The sequence below is a fragment of the Acinonyx jubatus genome, chromosome A3, assembly GCF_027475565.1.
Source record: "Acinonyx jubatus isolate Ajub_Pintada_27869175 chromosome A3, VMU_Ajub_asm_v1.0, whole genome shotgun sequence".
In the NCBI taxonomy this organism is placed as follows: Eukaryota; Metazoa; Chordata; class Mammalia; order Carnivora; family Felidae; genus Acinonyx; species Acinonyx jubatus.
Window position 1 is genome coordinate 57,862,234 of NC_069388.1, and position 19,217 is coordinate 57,881,450.

General features: G+C 43.9%; 2 protein-coding genes across 9 annotated transcripts in view; both read right to left on the bottom strand.

Annotated features, from left to right (window-relative positions):
- The window catches only part of RPL31 (ribosomal protein L31), a 188,142-nt gene that overhangs the window by 59,458 nt on the left and 109,467 nt on the right, over positions 1-19,217 (bottom strand). The window lies entirely within an intron of this gene.
- Positions 1-19,217, bottom strand: part of NPAS2 (neuronal PAS domain protein 2) — a 158,373-nt gene that overhangs the window by 46,022 nt on the left and 93,134 nt on the right. For 6 of the 8 annotated variants that reach the window (XM_053200445.1, XM_053200444.1, XM_053200443.1 and 3 more), the window contains exons 3-5: positions 18,127-18,275; positions 11,350-11,441; positions 6,641-6,730 (exon numbers count right to left, since the gene is read on the bottom strand). In XM_053200445.1, coding sequence (XP_053056420.1) covers positions 6,641-6,730; positions 11,350-11,441; positions 18,127-18,275 — 331 coding nt within the window. The other 2 variants (XM_053200449.1, XM_053200448.1) reach the window with 2 other exon arrangements.

Below are 19,217 nucleotides of genomic sequence, written 5' to 3' on the forward strand. Positions count from 1 at the left end.
AGAGACAAGGGAGGGCATTTGCCATCTGCAGCTATCTTCATAGCTGAATCACAGTGTCTAGAACATCATTTACCTGTTGGAGGTGGAAGGTTCTCATTCTCAACTTACTGGGATGTCCTTGGCTGCTTTATCAAGAATCTTTACCAAGAATACTTTCAATACGAATGCCTATTCCTAAATTCCAAATTGCATATCTCCCATGTTTCTTCCTGGGGCCCCATGGGGGCCTGGGGATGATCTGGAAGCGCTTCGGGAGGCAGTGAGGCATTTTCCTCTCCCCCTACAAACCAGCAGCACCAGATTAGTCCTACCCAGCAAAGTTAAGTGAGAGCCTGCACAGGGAGCACACAGAGGGTGGCCAGCTGAGTTGGAAATGAGCTGGGTGGACACTCTGTCCAGCAATGTCCCAAACGGGCCCTGGCAGTTCTGGCTGGAGACGTGTTGGCCACAATTGCAAAGGGCAATTGTGGGAAGTCCTGGAGAAGCTTCATACTGCGAAGAGGCAGGAATGAGCTCAGGGAAGCAGTCAGTCCCTTGATCTCCCTAAGGGGCCAGGAAGCTGGAAGCATAGTCGATATGCTTTGATGCAATTTAGATTCGGAATCAAACTGATGGCCAAACAGTAATGCTTTCAGAAGACAGCACTGAAAGTGGCTTTGACCTTAGAGTAGTGAAGAATTAATTAGGGTATAAAAGGTACCAATTATGAAGAATCTCTATTCATGAAAAGAACTGAGAGAGGGAAAGGTAAGCCACAAAATGAGAGAATATGTTTGCAACACACACACCATGGTGTTAAGTCCTAAAATTAAGGTTCAGTGTTAACTGCCGCCTCGTCACCTGGCAAAATCGGGAGGGCCTCGATTTTGCACAACTGAAAGTTCTCCATCACACTCTGGCTCCATGGATAAGGTCCCCTAGCTAAACAGTGCTCCTTATCAAGGGGGACAGGCACAGTTCCTGCTCATCCCTGACTAGAGGGCTTAGTTCCCTGCCAGCCTGTGGAATTATTCAAACAAGCCAGTCTCACTCCTGTGGGGATCAGGGAGTACCTCACCCCCTTGTTACTATGAAGCCTGCTTCTCACAGCCCCTGCTGGTTCACTGTTCCAGAGCGCGGCCCCGTGTGGCCGTGCGTCCTCGCCCTCCAGGTTGTAAACATATGTGACTTAAACAGCTATTGAGTTCACGGGTCCAGTATTGGGTGTTGTGTGTTTCACCGAACCTGTATCCCTAAGGCAGAGTGAGTAGGAGGCAATTCAAATGACCCCTGACACAGGACGAGTATTGAGAACATGGAAAGAATGCTTACAAATCATTACAAGAAACAAACTAGACAATCCAGTAGGAAAATGGCAAAATACCTGAACAAGCACCGTGTTCACAAAAGAGGAAATCCAAATGGCTAACAAACATATGCAAAGATGCTCCATCTCATTAGCAATGGGGGAGAGACACAAATCAAAAGTCCATGAGATGCCCTCATGCATTAGGTTGGCAAACAGTAGGAAGCACGACAATCCAAGTTCTGTGGCATGGAGCTTGGAACTCAACTCTGCGGGTGGAGGGTTGATGGGTGCAACCACTGTTAGCGACCTGGTGTTACCTAGTAGCGGTGAGGGTGTACCTACTCTATAATCCAGCAATTCTACACATAGTCCCTATAGGATGCTTGCAGATGTCCATCAGGAAACACACGCAGCGTGTTCACAAAAAGCCCTTTCTAAGACTTCCAAGCTGGAACAGATGCAGAAATTTTAGCCCATTCCTCCAGTGGAATACTAGGCAGCAGTGAAAATAAACCCATGACAGCCACTACTAACGGTGTGGGATGGATGGATCTCATAAACCATGTTGAGCAAAAGGAGTACATTTCCTATGGCTCTATTCTACATGAAGTTAAACAAAAGGTAGTACTGAATTACAGTGTTCAGTGACAGAACTGAACTACCACAAGTTGGTAGAACTGCAAAGAAAAACAAGAAAGCAATGATCTCAAAAGCCAGGAAGATGGTCACCTCTGGCTGGAAGGTGGGGGTATCATGGGAAAAGAACAGACAGGAGCTTCCACGGTCCTGGCTATATTCTGTTTCTTCACCTCAGTGACAGCTACCTGTATGTTCCTGTTCACTTTATCGTCAATTTAAAAACTGAATGTATGTTTTATACATACTTTTGCATGTATGCTTTATAAAAATCAAAAGGCACATTAAAATAAAAACAATCTAACTGGTGACCTGGACTCTTTCAACCTGTGACCAACTCTGAGCTGCATGTAGCCACACCTGCCACACCCCTCCTAGACAGAGGGACCCCCAGCTTGGCCCCCACCAAGAGCCACCTTTGACCAGGTGACTGGGATCAGGTAGGTTCTTCCAGCAGGTGAGGGCAGGTGGAGGGGGAAGGGAGGGCAGAGCGATGTTTCCTGGAAGGTGTTTCACGGACTTGCTGCTACATTGTGTGGTAACACAGCCCAGAGCTCTGTCTTTCCTATTCGTGACCTCTCCTGCTGTGACCCTCACCACGGGAATTTGTTCCCTTATTCCACTTTGATCTTGCACTGCTTGCTGGAGCTTAGGAGAACCAGCATTCCACAGAAGTAATTTTTGGTCTGTAGATTTCTCCAACTTTATAATCACTCATGCCCTAGATTATCTCCCACTGGGGAAGTGGTGTTGTCCACGCCCATGTTTCTCACTTCTGAGGCACTTCCCAGAGCTGTTTGCAATTGCTCCTGAGGTAGCAGCCCCATTTAAGACCTCAGCCCATCACCCAGTGAACACTTAGCCACATGGGGTCTGTGCTCAGGGCTGGAGACAGGACTTCTGCTTTATGGGCCTAGCATGATCCCCCTCATTCAGCAAACATTGCAATCATTAACAAATCAAAACAACCTGGGAAGATTTTTTTAGAAACTCAAAAGTCCAAACAGGAAACACAGATTATGCCTACTTTGAGTCTCTCATTTGGTTCTGCCTCAGCCATATGATTCTTTCCCAAGTCTGTCAGAGGCATGTGACTTAGAGTCCCTTAGATCTTTCCTGGAAAGTTTTCATTTCAGAAGCTCCCTCTAGCCCTTGGTCTTCCATCTGCACACTCATCCGCCATGCCCATGTTTCTTCTTTGACCACCTGTGTTCGTTAATTCTAGATACTGAAATGTACTGGTGTCGCCACCACAGGAAAGTTTTGACTTTGTCTTAACATCATTTTCTTCTTTGAGCTATTTTCTTCTTTTTTTCTCTATCAAGTTGGGAGAGAAAGTTCTAGCATGTTTCAGCAGAAGATTGCTATACAGAAATCTATCACGGGAGCTTTTGCCATATCTGAGTTTCTGGTAGTAGGAAGAGGACAGAGAGACTATAAACCTGACAGTCTCAAAATAGAAAGGAATTCTTGCTGTTTTTTGTCCCCCAACCTTCCCAATCATGGATGGGCCTCCAATCCCAGGCCACGCAAGCGATAGTGGGACCTAACCCCTGGTGTGCCAGCCTTTGATACCGATGGGGCCCTGCTGCCGGGGCCCACAGCCTCCTGCTCCCTGCCCACACTGTGTCTCTGTTGGACGTGCCCTCCGTCAATGGCCACCTCTCCCACGAAGACTGACCACTACCTTTCAGTTCCTCATCCTCTCTTCTTAACCAGTCTCCCTACCCTGAGAGTACACTGAACTTTACTCTGTCTTATATAGAATTCTGAGTAGTGGTTAAGCAACCAATCCTAGAGTCAAAATGCCTGAGTTCAAATTCCAGCCCCACCACTTACTGGCTATAGAACCTGAACCTCTCTGTGCCTTAGCTTCCTCATCTTTGAACTGGGGTAAGTACCTATCTCACAGAGTCATTGTAAGAATTATAAGGGTAAGGAGAGCGAATGTGATATAGCTCTAGCTCTGTGCCAGGTACTAAGTGCTTTACACATATTCACTCACGGGAGGCACTCTTAGTGGTGCCTGGCACATAGTAAGTGCTCAATACTTGTTGGCTATTTTCTGATTAGTCCCTAATGGTTTTACAGGTGAAATCTCTCAACAAAACTGCAAACCCTTAAGGGAAAATAATCTCACGTGGGCCTTTCGAAAGGCTGCATTGTCTGTGGACAAGCTGTGGACAAGTCCTCGGCTCATGCTGAGTAGTAACTAAGTCAGACTCAAAGTGAATTAAACCAAAAGCAGAATTCCCAAATGACAACTCCAACCCTTGGCATCAGGAATAACACCGGAGCCGAGTAGTGATGAGCTTGGGCTCTGCAGGCAGTCATGTCTGGGTTAGGCCCTGCTCTACACTTCACTGGCCGGGCCACCTTGGGTTTCCTTCTTTGTAAAATAGAGGGGATAGAGGTATTCTTGGATAGGCTCCTCTGCTGAACCAGCCGGTGACTGATTGGCACCTAGGAAGCATCCATCCTTAATCTCCCTTGTCCACCCACGAGAACAAAGATGCAAGCAAAAAAAAAAAAAGAAGAAGGTGATGCTCTGGATAAAAACTGGATAATGTAAGTTAAATAGAAGTTAAGTTTGGGGATTGCCCATCCTGAGCTCACCTCCCCTGGCGAGATTTTAAGGGCTGACTCTATGTGTGTCTGGGTGTGGTCTGTGTATTGACAGATGCTCATGATTCATATGAGTCTCTAGCATTGATAAGCCAGAGACAGGGTCATTTCTGATCCTTCCAGAGTTACAGAATCATTCACATAGGTGGTCCTAAAATGCTCCGTAATTTCAAATCAGAATTCCAGACTTACTTTCTGACTCCCCTCTGTCATGTATAGCAACTGGGTCATCAGATAATTACTAAAGCATAAAGCAGAACAGAGCAAATCCTATTTGCCCAAACATCTCTGGGCTCCTGCATCTCATTCCTGGGTCATTAAGGAGGCTCCATGTCATTGCTTTCAATCGGTGCCTGTCATGACCCCAGTCCATCCCTTTAAGACAAAACACAGACTCCTCCGAAGAAGCACCCCATCACTTCTTTTTCCTCAGCCACCTCAGGTCAGCCCAAAGAAGCTGGGCTGATTTGGTGGGATCACTTCTGTGTTCCTCGTATTGGCCTCATCACTATTCTAGCCTCAGATAAAACCAGGGTGAAACTGTGCTTTTGTCTCCTTGGGACTAAATGAGAACCAGCCTCTCTGACAGCTATCAAGAGGAGATAGCCCCACCCCCCCGCCACCCCCACCTAATTCACTTGGAGATGGTGCAGGGAGTGGGCCAAAACACAAAGGTTAGACAGATTATGGGGTAATTCAAAGGCATCTGCCTAGCAAGGTAAAAACTGCTTTTCTGGGCTACGTCACACAATGACCAAGCAAAGGAAAAATGTGGACAGTGGCTTTGATCTCCACACAGTGTCATTTGCAGAAATGATGCAATGGGGAGTGGCTTCCGAGGACAAGTGTAACCCAGGACAGCGTGGAATCCTGGGCCAGTAGCAAAGCTGGGCTCATCACCCCAAGGAAGCAGAGCCGCTCACAGAGCAAGGCCACGCTGCTCTCTGTCAGGTGCAGCTAAGGAGAAGCGGCGATGGTCCTCCAGTGTCTTCCTAGCCCAGGATTTCCTTTGTACAGGAACTAGGGGAAGCAGTTACCCTCCTTATCACATCTGCTGGCCACCCACCCACCCATGTGCAGGGAGTGGGAAGTGGTGGGGTTAGGTGGTCTGGCAGGGCTTGTTGGGAGGAGAGAGAAGAGAGGTTTTTATCTCATTTGGGATGCTCCTGGTAGAGCTGTCATTCAAGATCACACTCTGTAGGAATAAATAATGGTGTGGCAGGAAGTGGAAGGCCGGCCAAACGCCTTTGAGAGATCCCCAGAGGTGGACCCTCCACAGGCTAGGTGCTGCTTGGTGAGTGGGGGTTAGCAGGGTGCCAGGAGGACTTATGTAGAGAGGAGGAGGAGAGGGAGAAAGGAGGAGAGGCAAAGAGGCAAGAAGGTAGCAAAAGAAGGAGGAAGAAGGGGAGGGAAGAGCATCTAGGATGGTTTTTGTCAAGCAGCACCCACCCCCACTCTGAGCCTCCACCTGGCTCCCCTGGACAGCAGGGCTTGTCCTGCTGTCCACACTCTTCTCATTCCCCAAGGCCTCCCTGGTCCAACTACATCCTCTCAGAATAGTTCAACTCTCCCCCCACCCTCCATCCCCCCATCACAGATCCCTTAGTACCATTAAGTGTCACCACCCACTTGTGATCTCAGACATGTCCTCAGTGATCCCCAAACCACGCCCCATCACCATCCATCTGTTGTACATTCCTCCACCAGCTCTGCTTTGACCCAGGAAGTCGGCTTTTCCCTTGGAGGGACACCCATCAGCCTCGGTACAGGCTCTAAGATCTGCTAACTGTTCTGGGACTCTCTCATCGGTTCAGCTGCTGCATGGTTTCTGGGCTACAGAGGGTGAGGACCTGCTCCCATGTCCCCCTGACAGGTCGGGGTTTGCCAAGATCTTGGTGCCTCGCTTATTCCAGAATGGCACATGCCTGCGTCTGCCCTTCCTCTAGAAGGGAAGTTCTTGCTGAGAACACCATTAGCTTTTCTTACGCACACACCCCCTCATACCTACGTCACCCCTGATCTGAGATCTGAATGGTTCTCAAGGTAAGATGATAATGTGTACTGGCAAAGGTCAGCAGAGCAGACACTTACCGGTAAATGCCCCAGGAGAGGCGTGATACTGTCTGAAACATAGAGGATGCTGCCATCTGTGGTCACTGCGATGATGAAGCCGTCTAATGCCTGCGGAAAATGCAACAGTGGAAGGCTCCTTAGCCGTGCTTTTATGGAGGAGGATGTCACTGAAGCAAAGGACCCCCTGTCACGACACTGACTTTGTGGTGTAACTCTTAGAATATTTCCACAAATAACCTCGCCGCACTTTTCAGCCTCGCACAGGAGGATTTCGTACGCGGATTCGTCTAGCCTAGGCAAAGTGCTTGCCAAAGCAGTAAAGGACTCCCTGGAATCCTACCTGTTGATATCATGAGACAAAATTTAGCCATGGAAACTACCTAAGTAGTGTTTAATGATAAGCATCCCGTTGGGCTAAATCAGAAACACCTCAATTACCATTAAAAGATGTCAGTGATATTGTATGGTTCCCATCCCTCTACCCTCAATATGGCTTTGAGTTCAGCAGGAAACATTTACCGGAAGATACTGGACCTAACAGATGCATTAACAACTGTCAGTCAGGGTCAACCTCTGCCTTCATTCATTGCCATAGGAGGAATACCTCCTGGAGGAACTGTTTGTAAAGAACATTCACATTACTTACTGAGTGTCTACTGTATGTGAGGCATGCTGCTGTAGATGCTTCTGATAGGAAAGAAGGGGTGGAGGCTGCCAATGTTTTTCTTTCTTTCTTTCTTTCTTTCTTTCTTTCTTTCTTTCTTTCTTTCTTTGAGAGAAAGCGCAAGTGGCGGAGGGGCAGAGAGAGGGGGACAGAGGATCCAAAGCAGGCTCTGAGCTGACAGCAGTGAGCCCGAAGCAGGGCTTGAACTCACAAACTGTAAGATCATAACCTGAGCTGACGCTGGAGGCTCAACCACCTGAGCCACCCAGGCACCCCAGCCGTCAACATTTTCTTACAGACACCTTTGCGGTTTTGTTTTTAGATTCTTTACTGGATTCTCGTGATGCTTTCATAAGATATGCAAGGTGATTTCTAAAATTCAGACTATGTAATTCTGAATGGGGTCCTCTTGGCTACGGGCTATATAGGTGCCCAGAATAGATGGAAAAGATTAAAACAAAGCCCATCTCACCAGAAAACAAATCTCTGAGGGAGTAAAAGGCTCAGGTGGATAGTTACTGTAAACCTATCACTGTTGCTTTATTGACAGTATCTTTGAAGTCAAATCTTCTCTGAATGTGAAGATTTTTCTGCTTTAAAGGGGGAAAAAAGCCACACTGAAATATGTGCTTAGAAAGTTTTGGAAACGTTTTGTATGCATTCAGCTAGTTCCTCCCGGGTGTTACTGGAGGTCTGCACTGCCAAAAGGGCATGCATTGTCTGTTAGGTGGGTGCAGCTAAGTGCACTGCAGCAGGAATCAGAAACAGTCCGCTAACTGCACACAAGAGGCACTGTGCCAAAATGGGAGGGAGTTCTCTTCACCAGGAAAATGCACACTAGGGTCATGTGTTATTTTATACTTACATATGGCAGGATATAAGACTGAAAACTAATATAAAGCATGTTTCTTAAGGACCTCATCCTTTTGGATTACATCAGTGTTTTTCCATGAGGGGCAAAGCGACCCCTCCCCCCTGCCCCCATTAGGGACATCTAGCAGTGTCAGCAGACATCACTACTGGGGTGGGTGCTGCTGGCATCTAGTGGGTAGAGGCTGAGGATGCTTTGAAACATCCGACGATGCACAGGATGCTCCCCCCCCAACAAAGAATGATGAGGTCTGAGATGTCCATAGGGCCGAGATTAAAAAACCCCCAATAAAATTTATGGGTCATGGTGAACACAGAGGTACATCCTGGTACCTTTTGTTTCTTTTCCTAATTGGTTTTTTTTTCAGTCATATTTTCAGCCCTCCTGGTGGTGAATTTTACAAGGTGGGGCCACTGTTGAGGATGTCAGCTGGACCTTTTAGGAAAAAGTGGGGCAGAGTACTGGGAAAATAGAAACAGTACAAATGATCTTGCACAGTGAGCCCAAGCCCCTCTTGGATTTGTAAAGCATGTGGGTGTTAAAGAGCTGAAGGTATTTATAGATGGAAGATAACTTTCATCAGCTTATTGGTGTTTCCCATCCAATGCACAAGACGTGCGCTGAGTCACTGCTTGGAAAATGCTTGTTGTGGTTTTAGAAGGTCCCCTCAGTACCATCTGAGTGACTCAACACTCTGTGACTGGGAAGTCATGCGTCCCTCTCAAAGTAAAGTTGACTGTGAGAACAGCTTCGGGGACACCCAAAACGCCATAATGGCCCAAATTTTATACCTGCCACATGCCAGAAAGACATGAAAACACCCCTTTATGTCAATTCCTGTGTCTGATGCTTCTTGTGTTCTCTGGGACAACCTCTGGGCTGTGAGAAAAGATCACTATAGCTTTTCTGAATAAAATTCAGAAGAAGTACTACAAATTCCTTAATTGCCAATCAACAAGAGCTTTCCCTTCTTTCCTTCCCTTCCTCCTTTTCTTTCTTTTCTTTTCTTTCTTTCTTTCTTTCTTTCTTTCTTTCTTTCTTTCATTCAGAGTGCAAGTGGGGGAGGGGCAGAAACAGAGAGGAACCTCATGGTCATCAAGACATGGCATCTGAATCCGTCACATTCCCAGAAACGGCTCTGGAAAAGGAGAGGGCTGTGCAGCTAGAAAGAGACACAAACTAGTTAGAAATTGCCTAGTGGCAAATGGTGACAACATCATCCTGTGGGGGCCACTCCAGGGCCCAGGCCATCTGGGAGAATATACTGGAGGTACAGTTACTCATCACCAGGTCTGTGTCTACTGAGGAGCAACAGGTTGGAATAAAAGTCTAAAACAAAGATCAATCAGAAGTACTAGTTGGTGGGTTTCCCAGACTCCTCAAAGCTGCAATGTGTCCAGAAGACCTGCTTGTTGTACAGTCTTAATTTCAGGCTTAATTCACTCACCTAGCATGATTCCTTTAGATCCACTTCAAGAAGTCTATACTGGGAACAGGGGAAAGTGCATAAAGAATATACATACAGGGGCGCCTGGGTGGCTCAGTCGTTTAAGCATCTGACTTCAGTGCAGGTCATGATCTCACAGTTGGTGGGTTTGAGCCCCACATCGAGCTCTCTGCTGTCAGCACAGAGTCTGCTTAGGATCCTCTGCCCCTCTCTTCTCTCTTTGCCCCTCCCCTGCTCGTATGCTCTCTCTCTCTTTCTCTCTCAAAACAAAATTTTTAAAAATCTTTAAAGAATATACATACAAATCTAAAAATCTTTTTCTAGAAATTCCAGTCTACTGAATCTCAGTCCTGCCTTTCAGCCCAAATATGTATCCATTTTTAACTTTATAAAAGTCTTGTTTCCTCAAACACTTTTGATTTCTTGAAACTCAGTGGGAAAGAAAGAAGGCTGTGCTACACATTCTGAAAAAGAGGCTGGGTGCTATAGGGTTATGCGTTTTAACTACTGTTCCCTAAGAATTAAAAGATAAAATGGTTTATGTAAAGTAGCATAATGATACATTAATTCAACATTATATTTCTCAAGCTGGTCTAAATTTAACATACTTAAAATGCATTGCTTCTGGAGAAAGTTCTGTATTTTCTTTAAATATAGTTCACATGCAGATTTAAGTATCTTTCATTTTATGCAAATGTTCATTAATGCGCTTATATTTCATAATATTTGGACATCTTCGTTCTGGCACTTTCTTACTCCAGTACTTTCTGTTTTCTGCATAGTTAATCTATGTAAATTAAAGTTTACATCAGTCTTGTACAGGCACCTAAGAGGAGATACAGAAAGAAGCCACTCTCCAAAAACCCTGCCAGGAACCACGGACATGCAGCCAGTGCCTAACTTCCTTTCGCTGAACTCATTTGTCCTGTTGCCTCTTCTAAGTCAAGGGCCCAGACGTGCCAGGTCTGGAGCCTTCTCTCCCTCCACTATCACGTCCATGCGCTCCCAGACTAACGCCCAGTTTGGAAGTCAGAACACCCAGCCACACGTTTGTGTAGCGACTCATCCTCATCTGTGCAGTTTCACCCAAATGTAGACACAGGACATTGAAGAAGCCCACTGGCCCGGATCAGCCAGATTTCCACAAATACAACCCTGGAGATGGGCATGGGCACCTAACTTTCTGGAGGAAGACACATGAGCATCTTTCTCAGCCCAGAAAGGGCAGGGAGGCACAGGGTCACTTACAGTTGACACCCACATGCCATGTTGATGTAACAGAACTCAAGTTCAAAGCCTAACTTGAAAAGAATTTTGTTTTCAAAACGTGTTCTACTAAGGGAAACATAATCGCTGCATTCTAAGGAGGAGGCTCTCTGAGCCAAAAGTCAGTGCAGAGACGTAATTCTTCCTCCCCCTTCCCCTCTGTCTACCTACCTGCACCCTTGCCCTTCCCAGCTCCAAGACTGGGTATCCCTCTGACTGGGAGCCCAAGAGTGGGGTTCTCCTTGCAGTCACGGATGCCCCAGCACACACTCACATTCAGTTTGGGAATTCTTGCTTCTACTGCCAAACTCAGTAGCCAAAATATAAGCAATAGCATGCAGAGCTCCAAGGGGTATCTGTTTCAAGACCTCTTTCCAGAGTCAAGAATGGTTGTTCACTTTGGGCACAGGGTCTTATCTGGAACAAGCAGCTACATTTTGATTTGCAACCAATGAAGCTAATTTGAAAGTGCATTTCACCTCCAACATCAGCTGGGTGAATTCTTCATTACTGAGGAATGAAGGCTTCCAGTCTTGCTGAATATCACAGATTTCCGTCTGCGCTGAGACTTCTAAAAAAAAAACATAAACTTTTATGTTAAAAGTCACCTTGGAATTAGAATTAACAAACAAAGCATGCTTATTTCTGTGTAATTTTTGTGTAAACTTCTGTGTCATGTAAAGAAGCCAGTATAAAGAAATATGTTACCCTGATTTCTAAGGACTAGGGACTTTGGATGTAATAGACTTAAAAAGGTCTCTGGATGTTTTCACACCCTTTTAATGAGGTTCAGGAGAAGAGCGCTCTACTCTCTGCATGGCTGGAGTGCCTGCCAGTAGCAAGCAGCACAAAGCCCTTGAATTTCTACAGGACAAAGCCCACCATCAGCAGTTGGGGGTTAGGTAGTTGTCACCTATGAAGGTAATGGAAACATCGACTGGGATGGTAGGATGAGTTCCTCAGCTGCCTCTTTATGGTCAAGGAAAGCAAAACACTTTAGAGATCTGGGGTTTTCAAAATTCCAGAAACATCTTAGACTTGTAGTAAATGACCTACTGTGTCTATGCAGGATGTAGTGTAGTTTTCAGCATTTCCAGGTACTGAAGTTCAAAATGTTAGACAAATACATGTTACTTAGTGGCTTTTACAGCCAGAATTTATTCTTGTCAAACTTTTTCTAGATTTATCTATAATTTTCTTGTTATGGTGACTACCTTGTACTGAAGATGTTATTCACATTTGTAAATTTAGTAGTCATTGGAATACACAAAACTCCTTATGTACCCTAGTTCTCTTGCATTTTTGAAAGTGTATTTTTTATTACTAAAATGTTCCTAATAATATTATTACAGAGAGATCAAATGCCATATCAGATATATTTGTTTTTCCTGCAGTTTATCCTCCATCTTAACCAGCATTTTGCTCCACTTTATGTAGTACGAGGTTTCTTTAGGGATTATTTTCTTGGTGCTCCCAAGATGGTTTCTTCTTTCAAGATTCTAAATGAACAAGCTATTTCTGCCACTGTGGCCAGAGGCTGCACAAGGTGAAATGCATCCTGGGAAGCAGAGGCAGTGTGCTACACGCAATTCTGGGCCAGTGTTCATTCCGGGGTGCCAGCCGAGGCAAGGAAGAGAGGGTGAAACTCTCATTTCCTCAAATGGTTGCCACAGTTTGACCACTTAGGAAAGAAATCTACCAAAGCCATGTTAATAAATAAATGCCATAAAGGTCTCCCCCTTTCCCTAACACATAAACTCATCTGTAAAGTTCTTTTGACCATTAGGATCAAGTTGTAGATTAACTGTCCAGGAGAAGAGTCTTTCCAGGAGTCCAAAGTTGATTTAGACAATGGTTCGTTCAACTTAGCAATAAAGGAAAATGAAAGACCCATTTCTTTTCTGTAAGTAACTTTTAGATCATTCAGTATGGCTTAGATACTTTCCAAACACCAGCATAAGAATACTGAGAGCAGCCATTTTATTCACTTTGTATTTCAACAATTTGATTGTAATCGTTAGAAGTTAAGGCTCAATTCACAGCATATTAACTTTTTAAAATGTTTTCTTTTGAGAGAGAGACAGAGACCGAGACAGAGAGAGGATGAGTGGGGGAAGGGCAGAGAGAGAGGGAGACACAGAATCTGATCCAGACTCTGAGCTGTCAGCACAGAGCCTAACGCAGGGCTCGAACCCACGAACCATGAGATCATGCTCTGAGCCGAAGTCGGATGCTTAACCAACTGAGCCATTCAGGTGCCCCATCAATTCACAGCATATTAAAAATGCGTGTGTGTGTGTGTGGGGGGGTGTCTATGTTAGATAAAATGTCTCAAGGCAAATAGAAAAATGTTAAACTGGGAAATAAAGTTCAGTGTTATAATCATGTCTCCATTGGCATTTGAGGTTCCAATATTAGAAGCTATAGGTGACAGGCAGGGTTAGCAAAGAGGTGTGGTCAAAGTAATTTCTAAATAGCAAGGGAAACAAAACCACCTGGGAGCATTTTGTTTTCAGGAAAACATTGCAATGAATATTTAAACCCCAAAATTCTACTATAGTATAAGTTGTAGTTGTGCCCTAGAGTGCTCGCCTTCTAATTGTTCCTGTTATTCATGAAATAGGAGAAGTATGTCTTTGAGATATATGTAGTCAAAGCAAAGTCTTGGAAATGGGGTAAAAACTCTCTACTAAGCTGGGTTAACATTACCCTGTCCAACAAAGATGTTTCTCTTTTTTCTGCAGCTTCTTCACACAACCTCATTCCTTCTCCACTAAGGCAGACAAATTGAAGGGGCATGAATGAGGAACAGGATTTGATGTTGGAAGAAAATCCCATTAAATCAGCTTGAGATTCACACAAGAAAAGGAAAGCATGCAGGTCAGTCTGGCCCTGTAGAAGCAACATTTAGATGGGCATGGATAAGGCTGTGCGATACACTGCTATTTACATAATTTAGGGACTTACCTCTTAAAACAGATACTGATGATACAAAATTTATCTACAAAGAAACATGGTCAGGTTCTCAGTTTGATCTGGATTACTTCAAAGAGAATACATATGGATCAAGATTTATCTCCCAAGCTGAGAAAATGGGGATGCTTGAAAGATTATTGAGGAAAGAGTCATTATAAGTAATTATAACGACTACCTGGACCTAATCATCTTTTCTTACTTATCATGTGGTCTTGCTTTATCATGAAAGCAGAAAGCATGTCTAAATCCACGGTTCTTAACTCTGGCTGCACACTGGAATCACCTGAGGAGCTTTAAAAATACACATGCTTGTGCCTTACCCAGTAGTGTGCTAGTAAAAGGCTCTCCATCCCTACAAATTAAAGAAAAAGCCCTCTGCCATATCTGTGGTGTAAATACTCCCATGGTGGCTGATTCTAAGCTGTCAACTAGTTTGTAAAACTCCTGAAAATTTAATAATCATCTTTTGCAAGCCAGGATGAGCCAGCTCCAGCTCACCACTGGGGTTCCACCCTAGATGTTCTGATGTATTGGTCTCTGAGGTGAGACCTGGTTACATGTATTTTAAAAGCTCCTCAGGAGATTCTAATGGGCAGCCAAGGTTGAGAACCAGTAGTCTAAATGGCTGTGCTAATGGACAGCTATAGCACAGCTATGATACAAATATCTGTAAGAGCCCCATGAACTATGCCTTGTTGAAAAACAGTATGGTATAGTATTAAAAACTTGGGCTCTGGAGGCAGACTGCCTCATATAGATTCCCCATTATCATGGCTGGCTGACTCAGGTGACTGACCTAATGTCTCTGTGCCTCAGCTGTCTCATTTGTGAAATGATACTAACTTAGGGGAGCTGCTATGAAGCTCATTTGTATAACTATACAAGAATCCTTACAACAATGCCTGCCTGGCTCATGGTGAGGACTGAGTAAATGCTGACCATATTGCAGATGCCTGCGGAGTTCATGTCCATTTGGATTATAAGTGAAGTTATTGTTTGTTTTTGTTTTTGATTTAATCCAAATTTTGGTCCAACCACTGAATTCCTCCATAAAATCTACTATGGATTTTTTGGGTTTTTTTTGGAATATAGTATCACAAAGGATAAGTAAGATCCCAAGGTGATCCTGGTTGCATTTAAGGGGGCTGTACAAACCAGTCTTTAGTCTTATAAAAAAGGTGAGATGGATATGGGTGCTCCTGGTGTTAGGAGGCTGCATTTCTGTTGACTGATCTTTTCCAGATCCCAACTTGACAATTCTGTAATTCTGCAGCAGACAGAGCCCAGCATAAATGTCACACTGATGAACTTGATCCCAGCTGTCCTATTTAACAGCTGTCCTGCTTCTCAGTGGCACTGACCTAGTTTGAGTAATTTGCGCAAAATATCTCAGTAATCAAACCAACCTGCTATTTCACTTAGCTAAATCATTATTTAGGAAACATAACCATTCTGATTAAATTATTGGGGCAATCGAATACTGCTGCAACACTTTATTCCAATCCTGCTTGATTGTTCTTCCCTGACTTTTAGCAAAAGCAATTAACATACTCTTTACACTCCCCTGGGCAGCTTTGGAAAAAAAAAGAAGGAGGATGTATCATTACTGTCATATTTTTAATAGGTATATACAATTATTAAAGAAATAATAAAAGAACAGCAAGTATAATGAAACTTTCTAATGTCCTAGCTGTGCCCTCTTCCATGAAATCATCTTGTCTAGGAAAATGTTCAGTGAAAGAGAAGCATCACTGTAAGCACAGAAGAACTGTAATTATCTCCTCAATAACCTGACATTTCTGACTTTATTATTTTTGGTGTCATGGTTAAGGAAAAAAAGAATTCTGCTCTTTTTGCTTGTTAATATCTACTGAACCCTCTTAACTCCTCCAATTTTTTGGTACCATCCATAGGTGAGCAGCAGGGCAGGGTGGTCAGTGCTAAGAGGTAAAATGGTTTAAAGGAAAAAGGTAAAAGGGAGAGAAGGTTATTTGAGAAAGACATAAGGTCAAGGACAGATTCAAGTGGTAACTTCATATAATAGAATAGTATATACCAATGAAAATGAACCAGTCAGAACACTGGAAGAACACAGATTAACCTCATAAACATCATGTTCATAATGTATGATTCCATCTGAATAAGGTCCCAACAGCCAATCTCTAGTATTAGAAGTCAGAACAGAGATTACCTCTGGGGAAAGCAGAGGTAGATAGGAAGGAAGGGCCATCTTTTGGGGAAGCTTGTATTTACTGACCTGGGTTCCTAGTTGTGTTCACTAATAAGCAGTGTGATAAGTAATTCAATTGTACAGTTATGATTTGTATGTTTTCTGTAAGTGTTAAAATTTTTTTTAAAAAAGAAAGGAACGCTGGGATAACTGGATATCTACATGCAAAAGGATGAATTTCAACACCCTATCTTATTCCATATACAAAAAATAACTCAAAATGAATCAAATACTTAAATGCTCACCCTGTAGCTTGTATACTTGAGGCTTTATCTATGGTTTAAAACTATAAACTCTTAGGAGAAAACATTGGTGGTGTAAATGTTCATATCCTTAGACAATGATTTCTTAGGATACCTAAGGCACACAAAACCAACAACAACAAAAAGATAACTAGACTTCAAACTTAGAAACTTTTGTAAAAGGACATCTGTAAGAAAGTGAAAGGCAACCCATGGAATGGGAAAAATGTTTGCAAATTATATACATCTGATGAGGGTCTAGTATCCAGAATATATGAAGAACTCTTACAACCCAACAAAAAAAGATAAATACTCCAATTACAAAAGGTAAGTAGGGGCGCCTGGGTGGCTCAGTTGGTTAAGTGTCTGACTTTGGCTCAGGTCATGATCTCACAGTTCATGAGTTCGAGCCCCACGTTGGGCTCTGTGCTGACAGCTCAGAGCCTGGAGCTGCTTCAGATTCTGTGTCTCCCTCTTTCTCTGCCCCTCCCCTGCTCATGCTCTGCCCCTCTCTCAAAAATAAATAATAAAACATTAAAAAAAAGATAAGTAATCAACAAAGGATTTGAATAGACATTTCTCTAAAGAAGGATCTATAAATGGCCAATAAGTTCATGAAAAGCTGAACATCATTAATCTTTAGGGAAATGCGAACCAAAACCATAATGAGATATTGCTTCATACTCACTAGGAAGGCTATAATAAACACACCACACCACACCCACACCCACACCCACAACCGGACAATATCGTGTTGGTGAGGATGTGGAGAAACTGACACCCTCACACACTGCTGCTGAGAGTATGAAATTGTTGCAGAAAACAGTTTGGCAGTTCCCTGAGTTACCACTGGACCCAACAATTCTAATTCTGGATATATATCCAAGACATCTGAAAACATATATCCACACAAAAATTTGTACACGAAGGTCCACAGATAGCAGCATTGTTCGTAACAGCCAAAGAGTGGAAACAACACAAAACCCTCAACTGATAAATGGATAAGCAAAATGTGGTATATCCATACAATTGGTACTGTTTGGCCATAAAGTGGAGTGAAATTACTGACACTTGCTAAACTATGGATGCTAAGTCAAAGAAGCCAGAAACAAAAGACCACATATTGGAGGATTCCATCTGTACGAAATACCTAGAATATATAGAGACAAAGTAGGTTAGTGGTTGTCAGGACTTGGAGGGAGGGGAGATGGGGAGTGGCTGCTTTATGGGATGACAAAATTAGTGTTAATGGTTGCACAGCCCTTTGAATAGACTAAAGCCACTGAATTATAAACTTTAAAATGGTGACTTTTATGGCACATGAATTATATTTTTTTAAAAAAGTATTTGACTGTAAGTAAATTACTATTTTTTTCATGGTGTAGCTCAGAAGGCCAAAGAGTTCAGGGCCATGGCAGAGGTGGTTGGAGAAACCAGTACATTCCCGTCCAGTGGAAAATGAATTCTTGGGCATTGCATCTCTTCAGGGCTGAATGAAAAATGCTTGCTGCAGCCATTTTTAAATCAAGACATTCCACTGTTAACACCACTCCACTTGGGCTGGGTGCTATCTGTGAGGCGGCTCTGGGTTCTCTCCTCTGGCTAGTAAAGCAATTTGGGAGGTAAGTGTCCTCTCCCAAACCTGCTGGAGGTGGGATATTAAAGAAGGTGGAGTGCCTTTGCAAGAGGAAGCCTGTGACTGATGAGATCGCGCTTTGCCGGAACCAAGCAGAAGACCAGCTTGATGAAGTCATCGTCAAATGAAAGGACAGGAATGGGATAAAAATGGAGAGAGGCGTAACCTTTACCATTGTGTTTCTGTAAAAATCCAATGACCTTTTCCAGCACGGTGGTTTTGTCCATTTTCCGCGTGTTGCCAGGGAGCATAGAGCTAAGCTCTTTGATGAGAACATTGAACTGGTCCCGACGCTTCTTCTCAGACTTGTTTCGAGAAGCTCTGTAAGCACAGAACACACAGGTTACTAGAACATTCTACATCATAAAGGCTTTATTATGAAATAGAAGTATTTTCTATCAGAGTGTGTTCTGTTGTGATCATCTGATCAGAACCCTTTCAGGGAAAGTAACATTTGCCACATTTTGGCGTTGACTAATGGGGACAGAAAAATGTTTTGCTAGACTCTTGGCCACAAAGACAGACAGTGTTAATAAGTAAGTTCTGACTCAGATGCGAAATCTTACACAGATTAGCTCTATTGCCAGATGCTGCTCACTCTGACTTCATGGAGCTTTAACCTTCAGAGAGCAAATGACATGCTGTGTACATGGCTGCAGCCCAGAGGGTTTTGCTCTGATAGCCTTTCCTTAGGCTTTAACTATAGCCCCTCCAACCCAGAGCACCCAGCCCTTGGCACTGAGTTCCAAGGGCAAACCAAATTCCCTGAGTGTCTGGCAGGGAGCCAGTGCCACACAGGGCATATGTCCTGGCCTCTGCCCCAGAACTCGTCATCCTGTTGGGGAGACGAAGCATAACCGTCTGCAAGCCATGCTCGACCCAGGGCCAACGTGTGACAGAGAACGCATATGGCTGTCAAGCTGCTAAGAGCAGATGAACCCTTTTAAAGATGACATAGAGGAGCCTTAAATGAATATCACTAAGTGGAAGAAGCCAATCTGAAAAGGCTACATACTGTATGATTCCAACTATATGACATTCTGGAAAAGGCAAAACTATGGAGACAGTAAAAAGATCAGTGGCTGCCAGGGGTTGAGGTGGGGATGGATGAATAGTGGAGCACAGAGGACCTTAGGGCAGCAAAACTACTCTGTATGATATTATAATGGTGGATCCTCATCATTATACATTTGTCCAAACCCACAGAACGTACAACACCAAGAGCGCTAATGTAATCTGTGGACTCTGGGTGATAATGATGTG